The sequence below is a fragment of the Cinclus cinclus genome, chromosome 5, assembly GCF_963662255.1.
Source record: "Cinclus cinclus chromosome 5, bCinCin1.1, whole genome shotgun sequence".
Taxonomy (NCBI): Eukaryota; Metazoa; Chordata; class Aves; order Passeriformes; family Cinclidae; genus Cinclus; species Cinclus cinclus.
Window position 1 is genome coordinate 73,896,664 of NC_085050.1, and position 23,007 is coordinate 73,919,670.

The window sequence follows — 23,007 nt, forward strand, 5'->3', positions numbered from 1 at the left end:
TGCAGAATTTGGAGTCAAGAAAGCGAGTCTGCTTTCTCTCCAGGAAAAGCCCCTCAGCCCAGCTTTCCTAGCAGTGCATCAAAGTTTTGGGACCACCCTGGTGCTCCAGCAGGGACACGTGTGGGTGCAGAGCCTCCCAGGCACTCTGACTGTCTCCTTGCAGTAGGATGGAGCTGTCCAGAAGAGCTCTGCCGGCAAGAACTGTGCTTCTTATAAGCCCTTCTTTGTCAAATCTGCTGCCAGGGAAAATATTCCTCCCTCACCCTGTACAGTGCGTAGCTTTGCATAGGTGTAACTCCTGCCATTTTTATTTTACTTTACTTTATTTTTTGTTCTGTTCATTTTGTTTTTTACAGACAGGCTGGTGGACAGGAGAGCATCTTCAGATAAGAATGTGGAGCCACATGCTGCTCCACAGACAAGTCCTCCTGAAGATCCCTTTGGTTCAGTTCCTTTCATTTCTCAGCAAGGCAAGTTCCATCTGTGACATGATTACCTCGTAGCTCCATCTGTGACGTGATTACCTCGTAGCTGTACACATACATTCCTGTAGGTGTGTGTATCTGCTGAAGTATGCACAGCAGTTCAGTGACCAAAGAATGGCAAAGGGCTTGCCTGCCCCTGGACAGCGCATGGGCTGAAGGGATGTGTGGGTCTGTTCATTACCTCCACTTAAAACCACTTGTGCACCCAGTTCCTGGTGCCTGTGCAGCCCTGGCACAGATGGGGTAGGGCATGGTTCTGTTGGGCCAGTGCAGTGGGCATCACCTGGGCAGAACCACAAATGCTTTTGCTGAAAGGCAAATCCCTTGCTAAGGCCACCTTTTTCTACTTCCCTGTAGTCTGCTTCTGGCTCACACTGTTTCTGTAGTTCAGTTGTCCAGACAAGTGAAGACAGTAAGTTTCTACACATCTAATGCACAGTTTTGGTACAACTTGAGTCAAACCTTTTATATTGACTATACGTGGAGAGGGTGGGCCTTCATTATTGCTTTTCAGTTCAGCTTTCATTATGTTTATTTACCTTGAATGGAAGTAAAAGTAACATGTTATGTGGGCACTGTGAGTGGGGAACTGCATCATGCTGCAACTTAAAACGACAGTTTTAACATTTGGTTGATCAGGACTTCAGTGTTTATTTTGGTTCCTTTGACAAAGTAAAGCCTGTGTGGTAGTTGAAAGCTAAGAGGGGCATCAGTCACTTCTGGAGCCACTTGGGTGTTGTTGCGAGTACTTGTGTGATACAGGTGCCTTAATATGACATGGAACGACAGTTCTCAGGGAAGTTCAAAAGCTCAGGTAATATGCCTTAAAATAAACCTGCTGGGGTCAACTTAAGGTAGTAACTGTATTTTCTTTGCCTCTTCACATCTTGCACTCTTGGAGTTGCTCTGCTAGGGCTGGCAAGTGCTCACTAGTGCTCCAGTGCTTCACGTGCTGAAGGGTGGACCGGGTAACGCTGCTGTGTTCTGCAAAGCCTTTGGTGAAAATCCCTCTGTGCCCATGGCTGCTCCTGTCCCTAGACCTGAATTCATTCTGCTTGCTTTAGTGCTGCATTCTTAGTTTGTGGTTTTGTTTTGCTCTCTCAGGACAAGTTTGCTTTCTGTCACCTTGTTAATGTTCCGTAGTTCAGTGCCATGCGAAAGCCATTTCAGTGAAGAAGGGTTTGCTTTACAGGTTGGGGAAGGTTCCCCTGGCATCTTAATTCCATGCTTTGACTTACAGGAGAGCCTGAATTGGCATGCAAAATGAACAGGGCTAGTTTACACTCCGTTTAAGATGGGGACCATCAGGTACTCAGTCTCCTGCCAAGTATTCATATGCTTGTGTCCCGAGGTTATTTTATTGCTTTCCTCACCTGAGATGTTGGAAGTGCTTTTGATTGTTGCTGGGTGTTGTAGATGCTTATAATATAGCTTTAGATTGTAACAGATGTCCTCAATGTATTGTATCCCTTGCTTTATTTTTGTTACTTGGAATCTAAGCTCTAATTTTTGATGTACTAAAAAAAAAAAAAAAAAAAAAAAAAAAAAGTGTAGCTTCTATTTAAGGGAGGAACTAGAGGAGTTATCCCCTGAAATTCAGTCAGTACTGAAAACCCAGGCTGTTGGAGACACGTTGAGCTGGTTATGAACTGATAGCTGTGGTGCTGGAAAAAAATTGCACACTTTGCTGTACCTTTTTTCCTGTGGACTTGGAACTGGCGTTTAAACAAGAGTAAATACTGTCTTGGTTTCAAGAAAGGTATTGTTATTTGTGTGTTAACTGTGAATTGCACTTAGTAAACAAATCAGGTACAATAAATATTTTAATGTTAATATTCATCTTTTAAAAGCTGCTTTGTGTTCCCCACTGAACTTGTTCTTGGTCATGTTTTGAAAAGTGGTGTTGCAAGACAGCTAAGAAAAGGAGAAAGCTGTTGACTTGGACGTATTTAATTTCTAGCTGAGAGCTTTCTGGGGCAAACTTGACAAATGTCCCTCCCTAATATTTTGGTTTACACTTGGACTTAACACTGCTGTGTGACATGTTCTTTCTGGTTTGTTCCTTGTGATTGTGAGATGTGTAACTGAGAAGTAAGCCCTTACTCTGGGTATCCAAGGGCAGGTGATTGCTTGGGAAGTGGAGCAGAGGTTTCATACCTTGAGTACCATTCCAGCGTTTGTGAGAGACACTCCCCGAGCTTGTTAAAGCACAAGTTTGATTTCCTTCTTGTAATGTGTCTTGGGCGAAACTGGGGGAGTGTATTAGCACTGTTTGCCCAGGGCTCTGGCCACTGAGTTCTGACTTGTTGAATTTCCATGAGATGAAATGTTGACCTTGTAAACATAGCATCTTTGAAGTAAATAAAACGGACTTACTTGAAAAGTGACAGTTCTTACTGATGTTGCGTGCTACTGAATTGGCCCCAGTTGGCTGGGATTTTTCCTCTTGATTTTCTTTGCTCTGGCATAGAGTTGATGTATAAATTGTGCATGTAAGCCAAGAGGATTCCACGTATTTTGGAGGCTTGAGGGCTCTGTGCTGACAGCAGCTCTTCACGCAGTAATGAACTGCTGTCACCTCCTGAGAGAGAGCAGCAAGATGATCAGTATCACCTTTGGACTCAACCAGCATCGAGTGCTGGTAATCTGGCAAAGCAAGTGTCAGCAGGTATGTTCATGTGTCTGGGAAGGTGAGACAAGGGAGCAGCTGAGGCTGGAATTGGAAGCCTTTGATCATCGCTGGCAGAGTCTGGGGGCTGCTGTCACTTGGGATATTTCCTGTGGAGCTGAGAGTACATTTCAGGCTGGCACTGCTGCAGGGGTTACCAGGAGAAGAAATCTGGAACTGGATGGACTATAGCTGTTTGTCTGTTAGACCTCCTGTGCTTGTTTTTGTCCAGTGGGAATGGAGAGCCAGCAGCACCACTTGTGTCCCTTGGTGTGCACAGAGGGAAAGGGGTGCGAGATGAGCTCGCAGGTGTTGGGCTCCGCTCAGCCTGGGGAATAGGGAAGCACTGTGGGATCTCTGGGTGCATCTCAGCCTTGGTGTGTATCCTATTAAAAGCATTCTCACAAGTGAACTTGCTACACATGCTACCTTAGACCTGAACTGATGTGTTAAATAGTAGTGCCCTGAGACCTGAGATGACTGGAAAAGAAACTTGGCCTGGGATATTATTCCAGTGCTTGATCCGATAGAAACAAACCCTACATTGCAAACTTCTTAATGGAGGAGAGAAGACAGTGCAATGACATAGACAGCACTGAGGCATTTAGGCACTTCACATCTGGAAAGCACATCTTGGTTCTGGAATGCCTGAACTGGATGGCCGCAGTGGGAAAAATATCTCTGGTGGTCAGCGTTTTGGAATGGAAGTTTTTGATTCACATGTGTGTTAACCCGCTTGCGTTGCAAATGACCTTTGTTATTATCAAGTGTTCCAGGAGCTCAGGAGAAACATGCTCTGTGCTGCTCTCAAATGTAAGAAGGACATGTCATGAATACGGTACAGTTGGCTGGTGAGTTGTACTGGGTGCCTTTGGGCATCTTGTGTTTATTCACACCAACAATTTGTTGGATGAAGCTGGGCTAGAATGGCTTTTTTCTTCCCTCAGCTTAATACTGTGATTCCCAGAAGGAATACAAGAATTGAGGTAACACTCAAAATTATATGGATGGGCTGTGTGAGAAGTGGAGGTGTTGGGAAATGTTGCCTGAAGCTGTTTCGGGCATTTGGATCCTGCGAAAGAATCTCCATGAGCTGCGGCCTGGCTTGGATCTCGGGACAGGGTTCTGCTTCAGATCATGTCACTGACAGTTCTGCTGATGCTGTACAGATCGTGTGTCCTGTGGATGTGATCAAGTCACTTCATTTTTGTAGCCTCACTGGGTAACTCCTTCCAAGCCACTGCAGCCACTGCACTGTGTGCAAGGACCGAATAAAAGCAAGTCCGGTTCCTTCTGACTTCGAGGTTTCCCACACTCAGTGTTGTGGTGGTGTCTTCACATGGTCGCTGCAGGTGTTGTCTGTCTTGGCCTAAGTGGGGCTTTGTGGTGTGGCGTGCATTGTCCCAGCTGTGTGGATCTTGCAGGAAACCTGTGTGCTGGACAGCAGTGCCCTGGGAATCAACGGAACCTTGGACGCATCCCTGAGAATCCCCTGCTGCAGTAGGTGCTGCTGGGCGTGCACTGTGTCACAGTCATGTCCTGGCAGGAACAGACGTGGGGGATGATCCTTCATTCAGTTGGTTTCTGTGTAGGGCTTCTAACAGGGTTTCTAACCTCTGCAAGTTCTGTACTGGGGACCACTGTGCAGTCTGGCCTTTAAGTGACATACAGCTTGCTAGAATTTAAGAGGAAGTGATAAACACCGGACTGGAAGAAACAAAAAAAAGACTGGACCCACGTTTAAAATTTGAAAAACGCTCCTGCCAACAGTTAGTGTTTCTCTGAGGGCTGATGTTGACTGTTTAAAGATGCCCAGACCTGTGCAGTCATCTGGCTGTTGTGCAGCATTTCAGGTTTAGGTTACTTGGCAGAGTAAGTTCTTGTCAATATCTGTGATCATGGAAAGCTTTGCTGATGTTCCTCTGCATCTTCTTGGCTGTGGCTTCAGTTATTCGTATTGCTTGCTGCATGCAGGTTGAGGATATTTCCCTGTATCAAGATCAACTTCAGCTATTCTAGATAGCACTACCTAAGCAGCCTGCAGTTGTTCACCCCATTGTAGGTATAAATGGTATGTCAGGGCTCTACCCAGGGGTCTGTGTTTGCTCTCCAAAATTACCTACTGATTTTTTTACAAGTTTTTTCAAATCTTACAGTGGCCATGGGCATGTTGCACTATTTTTTTTAATATTGCACTTGAATCTCTGGAGTAATTAACAGAAAGTCAGCACTAGCTGCCAGGTACAAGTGTGGTATTCTTGTCTTTCTTGTTGCTCTTGAAAATAGAGGTGATAAGACGTGTAAATCCATTACAGTGTTGAGCAGCTGCTGCCCTGGCTGTTGTCAGAGAATTGGTGCAGATTTAGTTGCAGCCTGCTGGTAATCCTTGGGCCGACATGTGGCAAGTTGTTATGAAATGATGGTGGCAGTATGTTCCCAATTCCAAGGGAGCTTAAAGCTCTTATGCCCCGCTCTTGGGCTACCCCCACGATACCCTAAAATGAGGAACTAGCAGAAGGCGTGTAATTACTGCAGTTGTTAGAGGGAATTCATCCTCTTACAATCTCTTGTCTCAAAAAAGAACATCAGGACAGAAAATTTCCTTGAAGATTGGGCTCTTCTTATATGATTAAAGATGTTCCACCTGGCTCGCATTTGAGCAAAGAAAAATTGTTCCCTACAAGCTGCAAACCTGATTAGAAGCGTGGTAATCTGAGCAGCACGTAGCAAACAGATGTTGCCACCAGTGTGCAGCAGTATTGCTGTATACATGTGCGAACAGCTCCAGCAGTGCAGCCTGACAAGATTGCATGAAATGAACATGACACAACACTCGAGCTTGAAAATCTGTTTGGCCAGAGCATTCGACTGTCAGTAAGCAGGGGCTTTTCCCTTTGGGGGATTGTTCCTGTGTATAGTGCTCTTTATTTCACTCGGTAACTTCATTAGCAGTGAGACAGGGGCAACTGTAGTGTCAAAGACCAAACAGTTCCTATCTCAGTTTAAAATACGCTAGTTCTAGGGAGGGTATCTTTGGTTAGGCTTGGATTCTTGCCTGATGCGGTTTTATGCCTGTTCCTGGGGCTAACCTGAAGCCATTGCAGCTGTAGAGGTGAGTGCAGAGATGGGTTGTTCCCTCAGGCTTGGCCAGGCAGAGCTAAAAGTGTGCAACATGAGTATCTTAGGGTAGCTTCTGCTTGTAGCAGGTGGCTCTGGTTGTTTCTAACCTCAACACACGCAGAAGGAGGAAGGAAGATTCTTGTTCTTCTTTTCTGATAGTCTCCATGTGAAAGCAGTTATGTGACCCTTCTGGAAATACTCCTTGGAATAAAAGTGTTTTCTGCATGTTGGGACCAGTTGCTGTTTACAGCGTCATCTGCTATGTGCCACCTGCTTTCCAGGTGCCATTGTCGATGGAGGGTCATAGAGGCTGGCTCTGCAAATCTACTAACAGTGAGCTCTCAGTGCAGGTTTTGAGTTTCTAGTCACCATTGGATAATTTGAGTCTATACAGAATGCCTAGACACTGCTTTGCTGCGACAAAAAGCAAGTCACGTTGGTAGCTCCGGCAAGGAGACTGGGGAAGGAGCCATCTCAGCTGAAGAGTTAAAAATTTGGAAACTTTCTTCAAAAACCACTGCTGAGCTGAGATGCAGTTACTGACTGTGTTGGAATGGCAAAAATTTTTGCAGCGTCTTTGAATGGCCTCAAAATTAAGGCATTTTAGACCATGTTTTCTCATGTGCAGGGATAGATGTTTAGAAATCCACACCTTAAGCTTCCCTTTCCTGCACGCTGCCAGCACAGAGGCTGGTCCGTGCCATGTCCAGTGTGCCATGGCATTGCCCTCAGTGGAGCAGGAGCCCCCAGAACTGACCAAGGCCAGGACAGACTGCAGGGGGCAAAGTACCAATCAACACGTACATCCAACTATTGGTGTGCTCATTGGCTGTTCAGTGCACCCTGTGGCTGCCTCTGTCAGCCAGGAAGGTGCTCAGCATTTCCTTGGAGAGTGGTTCAGAGCTCTCAAGTCCAGGGGCAAAACACCTGGCTTCTGTGTTGCTGCGGACGTATGTCTCCACCGAGGGAGGTTGCTCAGTCAGTTGTTCCTGGCTTAATCGAAATTCCTCTGGAGACTGTACTTGTTAGACTGAGGAGAGGATGGAAAGGCTGGGTGGAAAGGCTGGGTTGTCTTGATGCCTGATTGCCAAGTTGATTGGCTGTGTGTTGCCAGCAGGAATCCCAGTTCTGAATAACAGGTGGGCCAGTGGGGGTGCTGGAGCAGCCAGGGTGCCAGTGCATGGAGTGTGCTGTGGGGAATGTGCTCTTTGTTGTGCCATCTGTTTGGAGAAGTCTGGAGCTGGGAGCTGAGCCTCGTGTGCCTCAGCCCCTTCGGCAGCTCAGCTGCTCGTGGTGGAGCTTGAGTGTTGTGTCTCCTCACTGCCTGCTGCACTTGGTTTTCTAGGGACTCTCACTATAGTAGCGCTTTAAAAATAACATTTAAACCTTTCAGCGAGTCAGGTGTATTAGATGGCACTGTGATTCAGTTCTTCCTTGAAAAAAATATTGCTTTACTGTTTTTTTTTTTTTACTGCATATTGACATTAAGTATAAAGGTGTAACCATTCTGTGGGACAGTAAACTCCTGTGGATATGAACACAGAGAAGAGGTTTGGGCCTTTTGTTGTGCAAGTGTTGTTAATGTCTAACCTAGAAGTAGGCCCTTCTTTTAAATCTATTTGCGTTTATACTAACATTAGTGTTCCTGTAAATATTGGCAACAGCAGGATTTGGAGGCTGGGGGGGTTATATAGTGCAATGTGAAGGCTGTACCTTTGGGAAATCTACAGGATGCAGCAGAATAATCCAGATTCTTATTTAGTGGGTAAAGCAAATATGTAGCATTTAAAATTACAGTAGATAAGAAGCCATCTGACACCAGAAGGCAAAAAGAAACAGCTCAAAGCCCTAATCACCTGATGTTTTTAGTCATTCCGGTCATCTTGTTTTTAAATCCTTACATAAACTGTTTTGCTGCTGAATTTTGATTATTTTAAGTGCAACTGCAAAGGAGTCAGGGAGCTGATGGATGAGGAAATCGCTGTTGATTCCCTGTAAAAATTGAATAAATGGCTCTTGTAAAACTGAAGCATAGAAAGAAAAGCTCCTGGAAAAGCTCCTTGGCCTGGAAGCTGCATGCTAGTTGCCTTGTGAAAGAAGGAATTAGCTGAGAAAAAATTTTGTGTATTGTGAGAGCAGGAGTTACGGGCTGGATTCTGGCTGGAGATGATTTTGGGAGAAACAGCAGATGCCTGTGGCCATCCCTAGCTTTTTCAATCCTTTGAACACATGGAGTGAGCTAAATGTCAGTGTTTGTGTAACAAAGCCCTTAAGTGGAGGGCATGGGTTTTGGTTGGGTACAGCCTCCCCTGCTCTGCCTGCTCTTACCATCTCTTTTCTTTTTTTTTCTTTTTTTTTTTTCTTTTTTTTTTTTCTTTTTTTTTAACACTGCTGCAAAATTTTTACTGCTTCCAGTGTTCCCAAGGCAACTACACCACAGAAGACTCATCAGTGAATTGTTCTTTCAATTCTCATTGTCAGTGAATAGTGGGGAGGAAGCTGGCAGAGGAAAATGAGTGGATCAATTTCCTTGCCATCGAGAAGCTGAGCTGACAGGTTGCATTTGGACAACACGTTGCAGATAGCATTGCTCTCAAACTTGAGGCAAAGCAGGAGCTTTTGTGCCTCAGTTGCTGCAGAAGTTAGAAGGAGCTGTTCTCGTGACAAGAGCATTGTTTGTCAGAGCGGACTATAAAAGTAGAAGCACATAAAAAAGTAGCTTGTCTGCTTAAAAGCATACATAATATTGAGAATTCAAGTGTTTAAATCCTGCTGCCTCCTGTTTCCCCAGAGAAGAGTGGCTGCCTAATGATTGGGTTTGAAAAGCTGTCTCTAGAGATCAGCTGTGTCCATTAGCCCCCTCTGTATGCCCCCCATACTGGTACTGTATTTCCAGGCACCTTGTACTTCAGAATTGAAGCTGGCAGTTCTGTCTGTTGATTTTATGAGTGTTGTTTGAAATGTCAGATGTGACTTTAAGCTCATTTTCCTCTCTAAGTACAGGGATATATGTTTGCATCAGCTCATGGGATGTGTGGCTGTGGGGTGTGTGGAGTAAGTTTTGCCTTAGTATGTTTTAAATTTTCATTTGCATTTTTCTTTGGACCTGCAGGCTCCCCTGGAAAACAAGTGGATAACTCAGCCAGCAATCAAGGAAATAACTTAGGGACCCCAATAAAGGCTGGAAAACTGAGCCACGCGTTTAGAGATCCCCGGGCAGGGAGGAAAAGTGCAGAGGGACACGTGACCAAAGGTGGTGAAGAGTCAGAGAGTGATTTTGAATCTGATCCTCCTTCTCCCAAGAGCAGTGAGGAAGAAGAAGAACAGGACGATGAAGAAGTCTTGCATGGAGAGAATGGAGACTTCAATGATGACAATGACACAGAACTGGAGAATTTAGGCCACCGACCTCTCCTCATGGATTCTGAGGAAGAGGTGGAAGAAGAGGAGGAAGAAAAGCAGAGCTCTGACTCAGACTGTGACCGAACCAAGCAGGAATGTGTGGAAGGGCTCCCGAGCACTCGGTTCAGAGATGGTACGGGCAGCGGTGAGATCACAGAGCACGGTTCAGTGCCTCTGTCCCCACCTGAGGTGCCAAGCGCTCTGATCAACTCTGGCCAAGAATTTGACGTGTTTGGTGCTGTGCCCTTTTTCACTTGGCAGCCTCAGGCAAGAGAGAAGATGGACAAAGAGGTTTCTTCTCAGGTGGCTTTTCCCAGCCTAAGCCAAGAGCAGGATGACTTCGATGTTTTCATAAAAGCTCCTTTCAGCAAAAAGGTGCCCCAGCAAGATGGGCAGGGGTCCGGGATGGGGCCTCTGCTGCCCCCCACCTCTCCGCGGAGTGTGGATATCTTTGGTTGCGCCCCATTTCAGCCGTCCCTTCTCCCCAAGTCTGCTGGGAGTAGAGAGGACGTGTTCGGGCTGGTTCCATTTGAGGAGATCACGGGCAGCCACCAGCAGCAGAAGGTGAAGCAGCAGCGGAGCCTGCAGAAACTGTCTTCCCGCCAGAGGCGCATGAAGCAGGAGGTGTCCAAGAATAACGGGAAGCGCCATCACGGCACCCCCACCACCAGCAAGAAGGGGCTGAAGCCGAGCTACCGCACCCCAGAACGCACCCGCCGGCACAGGAAGGCTGGCCGCAGGGACTCCCAGAGCAGCAACGAGTTCCTCACCATCTCGGACTCCAAGGAGAACATCAGTGTGGCCTTGACAGACAGCAAGGATCGAGCCAACCCTCTGCAGACAGACGAGACTCTGCTGGATCCTTTTGGAGCCAAACCCTTCCATCCGCCGGAGCTGATGCGCCACGCCCAGCACCAGGGTTTTGGGGACAGCCGTGGGGACCACGGCACAGTAGTGGTTGCTGGCAGGCCCAGGCAGAGCTCCTTGCACGGCGCTGGTCACGGTGGGGACGGGCTGAAAACAGATGACTTTGGTGCAGTGCCCTTCACAGAGCTGGTTGTGCAGAGCACCCAGAGCCAACCACAGCAGTCATTGGAGCTAGACCCCTTTGGAGCAGCTCCCTTCCCTTCTAAACAGTAGAGGCTTCCGATGGGTTCCCCGCACTCCACCTCCCCAAGCCCCTTAATAAAGGTTTAGTGGAGTAATTTACATGGCTGGAATGCCAGGGGCTTGGGTTGGACAGCTTGCTCAGGTTAAGGAGGCAGCGGCCTGCGTGCATGATGAATTGCAAGTAATGGCTAATTCTGATCTGGGTCTTTTTGAGAAAAAGAGAAAAAAAATCAGGAGTGTTTTTTCCTTATGGCAGATGGCTCCCAGAATGAAACAAGGAATTGAATATGAATCCTTGTGACTGACTTAGGGCCCTGGGACATACTGTCGTTGTGCACTTTGGTGTTGCCTTTACATCCCTCTGCTATGTGCCCTTGTGGAGTGGAAGAGGCAGGGAGCACATGGAGAATGTTTTCCATATGTACAGGGGCTAATGAGCTGTGGTGCTTCTCCATGTCTCAGCAGACCTAAGAACCAAGATGTACTGATATCCGGATGATGTGCTGGAAATAGCCAAGTCTTTGCTTCCTAAGTGAAAACTACCTTTATTAATCATAAAAATAAAGCAGCCACATCCTCAAGGGGCTGTGGCCCAGAATTCCAGAGCACAGCTATGGCGTGGGACCTTGCAGACATCTATGCAGCTGCAGTGATGAAAGGCAGATGATTTTTTTGTGTGCCTCAATTTTTAATTTTTTTTTAATAGTAAGTGCCATTAATGAAAAGTAGCAAACTGGAAATGTAGAGTGAAAACTAAAGAAGCAGATAATTTACTCATCTGTGAGAAGCCTGAATGTGTAGGGCAGTGAGCCAGCAGGGTCGTGGCTGGGATTGCAGCACTTGGGAGACTCCTCAGCACACTGGAATAGGGGCTGTCCTTGAGTGCATATGGAGCGTTTCAGATGACTTGTGCAATGTGAGGTATAACCATTGGATTGATTTGAATTACAAATTGGGATTTGTCTGTTTTCCACTTGGATTTTTTATTGCAAAGAAAATGTGTGTTCTCTCAAACCTGTTGTTTTTTCACCACAACAGTTTTGTGAAGTGGCTGTAAGCTAATGCTCTTTCAAGGTTTGCAAAATACACTGAGCTTTGGAGATGCTTCCTGCCCCCGCCTGTGTTCCAGCAGGAGCTGCCGGCTGCCGGACCACTGAGCTGCATTTCACTCCACAGGGACACGGAAGAGGTGGCTCCTCGGCTACTGTCACCTTTGTGCCCTGCTCCAGTGGAGGCTGAGGAGTAGGTAGCTGGGTTGTTTGCACGTGGAGGGTGTCGCTGTTTGTGTTTGATTTCAGCAGTCAAGTGAAATATTCAGGGTTGGGAGTGCTCTTGCCCGGATCACGCCTCCTGCTGGGTATCCAGGAGATTGGTGTTCCCGAGATCTTTGAGGGGGGAAATTTGATCCCTCGGAATATTTACTGAAAACACTCTTGAGAACAAATCACGTGATTCCTTTGGGACCAGTTTGATAAAATGCCCCCTGGGATGGATGTGAGATGGCTTTCCTTAGCCCTCGGATGCAAACGTAGCTCGTAGTGATGGTGTACAGACAGCTGCCTTCATCTTCCTCACTGCTGTTTCTCACAGAGTATAAGTGGAATATTCCAGCTGTGCCTGCTTCAGTGTGCCTTTTCCAGGGTTAGAACTTAAGCCCTTAGGAGATGGAGTAGAAATATTTCACCACAGGACTTTGCAAGGCTTTATTACTGCTCTTCTCACCTGTTAGGTGCCAAAGGCTGCAAGAAGCACATGCCAATTTTTGTAGCATTTCTGACACTCAGGTTAACCTTGCTTTTTTTCTCTCCTCTGTGCATGCTTGTGAGCTGTCCTTGTCAATGTCCTTCAGAGCTGTTACCTTCCTGAAGTGCTCTTGGAACAGAGATGACAAATGGGGCAGTGGGGTGGACACGAAATGAGCTGAATACTGTGGTCCTAAATGCGGCTGTTCCTCACCAAAGCCACGCTGTTGCTGCCTTCGCAGTGGGAAAGCAATGGGAGGGGTTAACCATGCACATGGCCCTGGGGCTTGGCTCGGGGTGGGAGGAGGGGTGGGGCTGTCCCACGTGCAGAGAAGAGGCTGGGCAGGGCGGAAGGGATCAGGTCAATTAGAAATGGGAAACGGGCTCACGTGTTGTTGGTTGGCCCCGGGGCCCCAGGCAGATGGAGGAGGAGGGCTGCAGGGGGTTTGGCAGAGGGCCTGCGTGTAGTTCCATTGCAGCACAGCAGAGCTGAAGGGGATCAGGCAAAGGCTCACTGCACACCCCTGGGGCTCCAGAGCTGGCATGAATTGTGGCCCATGCTGTTTGATTTCTAATGGCCTTAACAAACCTGGTTCTTCATATTCCAGACACCAGTCAGGTTTTTGCTTAAATGTAACTTCTGTTACTTTAGAGTTAGTTCTTTTATTCTTTCTCATGATCCGTGTGAGATTGGTGTGCCCCGCTACGCTGACTTTGCCTGGTGTATGTAGCTTATACACAACCGAACCCAACTGTGGGGTTATTTGCAGTCACTACCCATTGTTCAGAGGAGGTGAAATGTCTGACTGGCAGGGAATGGGATTTACTCTGCCTCTTTTCAGGGTGTCTGGAGTGCAATGTGACCTTCCTTGGAATCAGGAAAGCCCTTGCTGCAGTAGACATGCATGTGCTGCCTGGGGTAGTGAGAGGGCAAGCTAAGGGGCTGACACTTGGCTTCCAGACAGAAATCCCAATGGATTTCCACAGCTTCTCCTTCAGGATGCTGAGGGAGTGAAGCACAGGCCTCCTAGTATCAGCTGCTGGGGAGAGCATGTGTCCCAAGCTACTGAGAAGCCCTTAGTGATGGTGGTCATGGAAAACAAAAGCAGATAATTGTGTTTGTCTGCAGACTCAAAGGGCCTTGAGGTGTGTAATTAACGTAATTAATGCTTTGGCTGCCCTGTGTGTGGTGGGGGGCTCTGTGAGCACCGGCCCTGGAGGAAAAAAAAGCTTATAATCATTCTGGGTGTCCCAGTTAGTAAAACCAAGTACTGTGAAAATAAGTTGATATATTTGCTACTGTGAGAGTAAGAGTTTATCTGGCTTTTTTAATACTATATTGTGTATTTTTATATATAAGAAGTATATATAAAATACACACGTGCTCGCACACATCACATACCCCTTGGAGTTGCTGTGGTTTTGGTAACCCAGCAGCCACAATCATGTTTGTGACTTGAAAGAATACGAGTTAAGCACTAAGGGTGGCTGCTGTGTTAGTGTTCCATTGTGCTTATTTTGAAAGGAAATCTAGGAGATTTTGTGGATGGCTCAAGTTGTGACTGGGGCATCACCTAGTATTAAAGAGCATAAAAACTATTTTAAAATTGCTGGCATTCAGCTTTTAAGTGCACTTGCCTGAATTACACTTCCATTTCTTGTTAGACTTGGAGTTTCTAAAGCTTTTTTGTGTACCACTAAAGTGAGAACTTTTAACTTTTTTTGTGAAGCTGATGTATATCATAAAATTTTCGGAGTTGTTAAATAAACGAACCTGGTAACAGTGCCTTTACAGGTCTCTTCAGCACTGCATTGCCAAGTACTTGTGTGTAGGCTTTCATTTACTCATTATAAGCAGTGCTGCTGATGAATGATTTTGTAGCTGTAAGCTGTAACCCGTGACTCTTGAGTGTTTTAAGTAGTTATACTGGCTGCCCAATCACCTTGCTGTGTCCAACTGGTTAAAAGTCGGTGGATCATGTGTGGGTTCAGTGTTACTCCTTAAAGCCTTCCTGCAGAAAGGTCGTGTGGAGTTCCCAATGGCGCTGCTGTGGACCGAGCTCTGCACTTCGGGACAGAACTAGAATGCGCTGTGAGCCTCTTCCTGCAGCTCTTTACTGGAGCAGCTTTTTGGAATGCTCCTTGTACTGGTTTTATTTTGGGTGAGCTGAAGTAACAATGGAAATGGTCAAGAACAGAAAAAGCAGCAGCAGGCCTCTGTTAATAAAGAGTAGTGGTAGTAGCCTGCAATATTGACTTGATCAGCAAATTGTGCTAGAGATTCTCCCTCAAAAATCCCTGTCTGTGTAACCCACAGGCTGTGGCACAAGTTGTGTGGCTGAGCCATTGACAGCTATTGTTTTGCTGCATGAGATGCAGGAATGATGTTACTCCAAGGAAAAAGCCAATGAACTGGAATTTATTTATAGGTTCAGTATGTACATCAAAGACCATCATGCAGCTTGATAAATTGTGTCAGGTAAAAATGCACAGCTTGGCCATCAGTTTCCTTATCTGGTGAAAACTGCAGGAGTAGTTAAGAGTTGCCATTAGAAAAATACATTAGCGAGTGCTAAAGTCAGTATTATTTCAGAGCACATCTTCTTCAGGTATTACTGTACACATAACACTGGAAACAAACTTTTGTACTTGCAAGTTCCTTGTCAGGCTTCAGTAGTAGTAATTAGTGCACTTGAAACTTGGGTGGCTGTCAAGTTTTAAAAAATCATTAAAAAATAAGTGTTTACACTCAAAGCCGTAAAGCTCTGGGAGCTGAATCACTAATGCAGAATCAGTTTTGCCATTACCAGTTTCTGGAGTTGAAAAAATAAGAACAAACAAAACAGAAAAGCACCAGAACCACCCTCGGACCTAAACACACCACATCCCTGTCCACTACATCCAGAGGAGTTTGTATCCTGCCTTCTTCATGCCTGAGGAGTTCAGGTGCCTGTCTAAGCATCCACTCCATTATGTCTCTGTGGCACACCCAGACCAGAAAACAAGTGCAGCTCCTCTGCCTTAACCCAGGGAGACACAGCTTTGTGCAACTACCAAGAGCCGGCGTGCCCTTAGCAAGTCACTCTCCACAAGGACAGTGTCACTTAGGATCAGTCCTGACAGCATCCTTAGCCAATAGCCACCCACGAGCCCATAGGATTTCAATGCTCTTTGGAAGACTGGCAGCCCCGGAGCTTGTGTTGGGCTGCAGCTATGCAATAATCAGGGTATTTCATGGCTCCTTGGTGTTCATTTAATAAGAGATAGTTCCACAAGATCTGCTAAAACTTCAGCCAGCTTTCGCAGTGTGGCAGGGCTGTGGCAGCAAGGCCTTTTGGACAGCAGTGTCTGTGCATGCAGTGTTCTGCTGCACGCAGGGAAAGGCCGAAGGTCAGGAAGTTGCATCCCCAGCAGGTTCACTGATGTGAAACGGCAACAACCGCAGACACACAGGCTTCGTGCTACTCCTGGCATAGTTTGGAATACCGATTCCAGATTACTGGCTGGAGCGATTCCTTCAAGCAATGGCACGACACCCCTTGGGGGGAGGCTATTTCTAAGGTCTGCAATGGAGAACTTGGTGTGCTGGATGTCATGTGATCCTATCTCCCCGGGGAATGACAAAGAACTTGTCCAGAGCAGGACACAAAATCCATTGCGTTCCAGTTCATACGTTCCTGTGCCCATGCTCAAGCCTAAGCACATGTTCCACGCCAAGGCCCAAGGAGGCACAGCCCGTGGGGCTGTGCTCCGGATCCAGCACTGGCTCCCACAGTTCCTGCAATTTTACAGGCACACTGTCAGAAGTGTATTCCTAATTGTGCACACCACCTGTGTGCACCACCTGGTAACTCAGGCCTGAGTACCCTTGGCTGAGCTGCTGGTGTGTGCCTGGCACCAGAACCTCCTGCTGGGACCTGCATGCCAAGTCAGCTCAGCCTCCTGCTGTGCCACTCCAGGAAGAGCCGCTTGGTACTTGACTGCAGAGCTTGAACTGGCTGAGAAGGGAACGCCCCTCAGATCCCAGGCCGTGCCGCTGTGTTTAGCAAAGCTTGCAGTAACACTTTGTCCCAGCAAGGGGACGCAGTCCAGGAGTCAGCAAAGGAACTGCCTCAGTCCTCGATAGCACAGCTCATCACATGAGGTCCAGACCCTCAGAGTCACACACCCCCTCATGCTGCCTCTGAAATGGAGCAGGGAAATGAAGTAAATCACAGTGTGCCTGTAACTGGCAATTTGTCAGATTTCCACAACATCCAGCTCAATGCTAAGCAGACTGACAGCCTGACAACAGCCTGAGTAAAAAGGCTACTTAAGGACAAGTACTAGAAATGGTTTGAGACTGCTAAGATTGTGACACTGGGCTGATCTGGCAGGGCTAAGTCTAGCCTGCTCTACAACTGCTCAAAGGCCCAGCAACTCCACAGAGCCTTATCCAGAGAAGCAGCTCAGATGAGCAGCGTGCCTGGCATTGCATCCCTGCTTTTTATTTGGACCTCTCAGGACCCACTCTGGGGCAGCAACCCAGGATTCCTGAAGCCTGTGGTTAGAGAGCCCTGTTCCCCGAGGATGGCAGCAGCCGTACCTTGACTCACAAATCCGCGCTGTACTCGGGGCAGGGCTTGCTGTGTCGGTACTGCATGATGTACACTGTGGACTGGTGCCACCAGTACAGCATCACCACTGCCAGGATGTGCCACACCTGGTGGCTCGAGCCGAGGTAGTTCAGCTGGCCTGTGGGGGAGAACAGGGGCATGGAGTTCAGCTGTTAAATTCGGCCACGACACGTGCAGTGCAATCAGCAGTAAGTCTCCTGCAAAGCTCTGCCATACCCTGCACTTGGAGGGGTGACAGGGAAAGTTCTTTAGCGAACTTGATGGAAGTTGTCTGCCTCTTCCCACTGTTCTACTGTGAGTGGGAACACTGCATAGGGAACATGGTCGGCCTGTTCTCTCCCATGACATTCACGACCCACAGCAAGGACTGTGACACTGTAGGAAGCTTAACCGCAGGAAAAAAGAAAAGAGCCGGAAGAGAATTTCCTACCTGGAAAGTATCTTTCTGGTACTTTGGAAATATAGAAGAGAAAAGCTACAGCAGCGATGAAGTACATGACAAATACCCGTGGAGCAAACTCCTGCAAAAGAAAAGGAAGCTCTCCTATTCTGTTAGAAGCCAAAACGAGAAAAAAAAAATGTCCCTAAAGATAAAACAGGAAAAGGCATGGCAACACCGAATCTTCCTCTCCTCCCTGTGCTAGCTATGCACAAATCCAACAGGCACACACGTGCCAAACTTTGGGAAAGCCTGAGTGGGAAGAAACCTCTTGTATTCCATTATTTTATTTTATTGCTTCTACATCCAAGCTACTCAGTTCAGCATACATAGAATTTGTCTGTGATCTGCCACTCCGCTAACCCTGCCCAGAACAGCCAGGGTGTGGGACACTGCACTGCACATCACCCTTGTGCTGGGATCGCAGCTGTGGCACGGGAGCCCATAGGACTGCTCACATTGGGTGGTCAAAAACCAGCAACTTGGTCACCAGGTGCATTCTGTTAGCAAAATGTTTTGGTACCAAAAGAGGGTCGCTCTTTTGAAGTACGGAAACAAAATGTGTACTGTAGACACCATCCTGCTATCCAAGGGGAAGCCAAATGGGGAAGTGTAGGGGCACAACTACTATTGATGAATTTTAGAGGCCCAGTGTGACATGTCCTGTATCAAGGCCACATCTGTGGGCAAGTGGTGGTCTGCCACATTCCACAGCAGCTCTGGACCAGGCTGAACCCTCACCCCAGGGGACAGCCATCCACCCAGGCCAGCCCAGGCATGTGCAGTTTGTGCTCACTATGAAAAGGAAGCATTTCCTTCAGCACCATCAGGGGTTCCTGAGTAACTGCAATGATTTCAGGGTGGTTCATATTGGGGCACACTGGACTGCCTTTAGCTGTACTGTGCTGCTGCATTCACAGTGTAATTTCAAGTGGTGGAACAGACAGGAATACAGTAACATGAAAAAACTGTTACAGGAGAACTGTGTAGGAGACAGAGGGCTGAGCAGGTAAATGTTGATTTCTGCTGCCATCCTAGGGAACAGAAGTGGAGACAAATAATCATCCCATCATTCAGTGTCTCCTGGGTGCCCTCTGGAGCTGTGAAGGTGGCCAGCCCTGAGCACTCATGGAGCCTGACAGGCTCCTTCCTTCTCCACAGCCACCTCAGCTCCTGGCCCTGGTGAGGGTGCAGTCTGCCCACAGTGCCTGCTCCATGCCCAGGCACAGACATAGCTGGATGCTGCTTGCCTTCTCACCATGCAGCTTTAGGGCAGCACAGCAGAATGAAGCTCCCCAAGCTGTCTCCCCCCTCTCAACATATTTCTCAGTGTTCCCATTTGGACCATATTGACCAAAAGAATTCTGTCCTTAGAGGAATTTTAACTCCTCCTGCTTCCCTGTTGTTTCCCCAAGAGTATGAGGACTCAAGGAAGATGACAAGTGAAAAGCAAAAGGGATTCTTATTTCCTACTTTTTTCTTTTTTTACCTGTACAATGGATGCACCAATGCCGCCATTGAGCCAAACCCAGTGGATGGTGGGAATAATTCCGTAGCCAGACACGGAGCAGAAGATGACGGAGCGCAGCCTGTGCCACTGCTGTGTGAGGTAACTGGGGTGGATCTGGGCAAAAAACACCGCCAGGATCATGGCCAGCACAGTGATCAAATACACCTGGCGCCAGTACTGAGGGCAGAAAGAAACAAAGTCAAGTTTGTGGGTTTCTCATCACGTGCAAAAGTCGGCTCTGGGCAGCAAGTTTCAGTGACTGAGCATAGCGATACCTCACCCTGTCCCTGCTGCAAGCACTGCTGTGGCTCTGAGTACAGGGCCCTGTGGCAGCTAGCACTGAAGGGAAGGGACTCTGTGGCTCAGGGGCCCCTGGCACCATATCCTATATTCCACGCTTCCTGCACCACATGTTTGTGAGTGCACCTGTGCATCACTGGCCCAGTTCAGCTCCTGGACAGCCATGTCCACGGCAGGCCTTGCGAGGGAATTAATTTACTCATCCTCTGCCAGATGGAAAGAATCAAGGTTGTTTCTGCCTCACGGCAGTTACCTCATGGGAAATGCTGTTTGAATAAAGTACCTGTGATGGGACACATCCCATGATCAGCCTCAGGCACTGCATACAGGTTGGACCTGTAAAGTTTCCCTGCCTTGAGAGAAATTTAAATATTTTCTTGAGGCTTGTACAGTTAACACTTGGAAAGGAGAACCTGCATTTGCCTGTCTCTTGAGCCATCACAGTATTGCTGAGGTCAGAGGGACATGTTCCAGTTCCCTTACCTGTCTCCCCACTCCTGTTCTATTTGGACACCTGCACTGAACCCCCCGTTCCTGCAGCACAGAAGCTCCAGGGAGATCCCACGAAGTAAACCCTGCAGGGACACATTGCTCCTGACTCACGTTACTGCAGTAGAAGGCATAGAACACGCCTGACACGTAGCAGCCCAGGATCCCAATGGAAATTCCCGCATAATCCAGGGCCATCCAGCGCCGGCTGGTCTTCTCAGAGCGGTGGCAGCAGAACAGGTGATATCCTACTGAGCAAAGCATACAGACCTACACCGAGGGCCAGAGGAGGAGGGTTAATTCCTTACAGAGGAGCAGGGAGCACAGCAAGCTTCAGCTCTGCAGCTGGAGCGGGCGCCCGGCCCTTGATGTGTTGTGTAGTGCACCTTGGTGCAGGCACTTGTGATCCCTGCCTGCCAGCCAGCCATACAGCTTGCCTGGCAGGGGGATGAGGAGCAGGACACTGCACACCATGATAACCAGTGGCACAAGTAAGAAAACTGGGGTCATGAGGCCAAGTGAGCTGACAGCGCTCCAGGGAGACACATCTGCACTAGTGCAGGGGCAGGATGGATTCTGCTTGCTGGGCCAAACTACACCAGCCAGAGCCCAAAGCCCAAATCTGCCCTGACTGCCCAGCACCCACTGTGTGCCTTTACTGAGGGAACACACAGAAATTTACGCACAGGCTGCTTGTTTGCTCCTAGACTGCCTTAATTTTTTTTCCCTGAGAAGTGTTTGGTTCTCTGTGACCTGCAGGAGCAGGGAGGAGCACTGGAGCAGTGCTTTCCCAGCCAGTGAGGGAGTTTTCCCCACTTGTGGCTGTCCAAAGGCATCCTGTAGCCTGAAGAGAACACAGACGGTGCCTTTAGCTTTCTGTGCTCTTGCAAGGACAGTGTGCTTCACAGGAGCTGCAGTGACCCAGCGGAGACACGCCTGAAGTCTGTTGTGGAAACAGATTTATCTGACAAGTGACAAGTCAGGCCACCAGCCCTCCTGCCCTTCCTGACCATCAGGCCCCAGCTGATCTCCGTGCTCCTGTGCTTGGCCCTTTCCAGCGCCACCTGGAGTCGCGTCAGGGCCCCTCAAACTGCGGAAGCTCTGAGACACAGCCTGGACAAGCGGACTTTTGTCCTCTGCCAGCTGGGTTCAGTTTTTTCCAGCCTACTCCAGATCAAATCCGACCCCACCATAGCGGCGTTTATGTCCAGAAGCGATGCCACTCACACCGCGCTGTCCCGGAGTGCCCGAGCCCGCACAGCGGCAGGGGCTCACCGCCGCCCGGAGCCGGAGCCCACCTGGAAGCAGAAGAGGCAGACGGAGCAGATGACGAAGTCCTCGCGGGAGGCGCCGGCCGCGGGCAGCACGGCCGTCAGGTCGTAGATGCCCAGCGTGAAAAAGAGCAGGAAGCCGAACAGGTGGCTCCAGATGTTGACGGTCTCGTTGGAGAGGATGAAGAGACTGAGGGAGTAGAGACACAAGGCGGAGCGGGCGGTGAGCGGCGGCGGGGGCGGGGGAGGCCCGGGGCCGCGGGGCGCGCTCACCTCTTGATGCAGAGGCGGGAGGGCAGGTAGGCGCGGTATCCATCGGTGATGTAGGGGTTGTCCTTCAGGAACACCGGGATCTGCTCGTACGTGTAGAGCCGGATGCCGCGGGGCACCAGCACCGGCCAGTACTGGTAGCTGCCCAGCTCGATGTAGTGCGCGCTGCGCAGCAGCTTCTGGTGCATCCTGCCCGCCGCCGCATCGGACCGCCCCAAGCCGCCCTCACGGGCCGGGGGCGGGGGCCGGGGCCGGGCTCGGGCTCGGGCTCGGGCTCGGGCTCGCGGCGCCGGCAGTGGCGCCGGGAGCGGCCGTGATGACGTCACCACACGGCGCCAACCAATTGCGTCACTGCGCGGCTCCGCCTCGTCCTGTGCCGGCAATGACCGCCAGGGGGCGCTGCAGGGACACCTGAGTGCCGCCGGGTCCCCTCAGGGCTCCCGGAGCCCTCAAGGCGCCGCCGACTCCTCAGATCTCCAGGACGCCCGAGAGCCCTCAGACCTCTGGGACCAGCCGGGACCCCTCAGAGCCGTGAGACTCCCGGGATGCCTGAGAGTTTTCAAACTCCCGGGACCCCTTAAAGTCCTCAGACCCGCGGAACCCCCTGGGGCGCCTCACACTGCCGGGACCTCTCAGGTCCCTCAGACCTCTGGGATCGCCCTGGACGACCCCCGAGTCCTCAGATCTCTGGGACCGCCCGGGGTGCCTCAGAGCCCTCAGACCTCTGGGACACCTCAGACCTGCCGGAGGTGACAAATGTGCCACAGGGTAATCCTGGTTCACTTGGCCCTCCCTGCCAGTCCTGGGCTGGGAAGGGCCTTACAAAGGTCTGGGGTCCCATTAAACCAAAGGGTGTGAGGAGTGTGTGGGGTTTCCCGTGGCAGAGATGTGTTATGTGAAGCAAAAGATGGGGAAGATGGGAGTCTAAAATCCACACTGATGCTCAAGTCCAGGTGTTCGACAGAACCAGCTGTGCTTGTCACCCCCAGATTTGTGTTACACCATTTGGTTCCCCATTAAGTTGGATTCGGTCAACAACAGCTCTTGAATATTTGTGCCAATCGATCATTCACTGAGATTTTTTCCTGTTAGTATTCCTAGAGTGCTGTTGCTCCTGCCCCTGCAGACCTGGGGGTAGCTCCTGCTCCCTCCTGCCCTGTGTGCTGGGTACCTTTTTCCCCTTATGTAAGCCCAGGAGTTTCTCAGAGGAATCCTGTTCACCATAATAATTGAGCAGGCTTAGCTTCAAGATACCTGCTTGTGTTTCAACTTCCCAGGATGTATTTGGAGCCTTCCCCAGAATGGCTTGTTCCTGTTTTACTTACTTTCTGTTTTCTGTTCCATACTACTTTTCCTGTTCCGGATTTCCCATTCACCCAGGCTCTCTACTAATGAAGTTAGTCAGAGTAATTTAGGAAAGAAGCACAGAGAGAACACACTCTGCAGGGAGATCCTCAGCCGTGGCTGTTGTGGCAGGAGGAGAGAGTCCCGGACTCGGTGAGCCGGGGGTAAACTGTGCACTCCTGCCAGCTCCCGCTGACAGACCCAGGGATTTCTTGTTTGCTCCACCATCACACCACTTTTG

General features: G+C 49.1%; 2 protein-coding genes across 2 annotated transcripts in view; one reads left to right on the forward strand and one right to left on the reverse strand.

Annotated features, from left to right (window-relative positions):
• The window catches only part of BMP2K (BMP2 inducible kinase), a 46,508-nt gene extending 33,706 nt beyond the window's left edge, over positions 1 to 12,802 (forward strand). Inside the window, exons 15-16 of the mRNA XM_062493213.1 lie at positions 357 to 470; positions 9,386 to 12,802. Of these exons, the coding sequence (XP_062349197.1) occupies positions 357 to 470; positions 9,386 to 10,815 (1,544 nt within the window). The 3' untranslated portion in view covers positions 10,816 to 12,802. The remainder of the gene's footprint in view (positions 1 to 356; positions 471 to 9,385) is intronic.
• Positions 12,803 to 14,927: 2,125 nt separating this feature from the next.
• PAQR3 (progestin and adipoQ receptor family member 3) lies at positions 14,928 to 21,651 on the reverse strand. The gene is made up of 7 exons (XM_062493215.1): positions 21,426 to 21,651; positions 21,180 to 21,342; positions 19,996 to 20,151; positions 19,072 to 19,269; positions 17,574 to 17,664; positions 17,113 to 17,261; positions 14,928 to 16,710 (listed from the first exon to the last, which is right to left on the reverse strand). The coding sequence occupies exons 1-6, from the start codon at positions 21,608 to 21,610 to the stop codon at positions 17,119 to 17,121; spliced, it is 936 nt and encodes a 311-aa protein (XP_062349199.1). The 5' UTR covers positions 21,611 to 21,651; the 3' UTR covers positions 14,928 to 16,710; positions 17,113 to 17,118.
• Between the last annotated feature and the right edge of the window lie 1,356 nt (positions 21,652 to 23,007).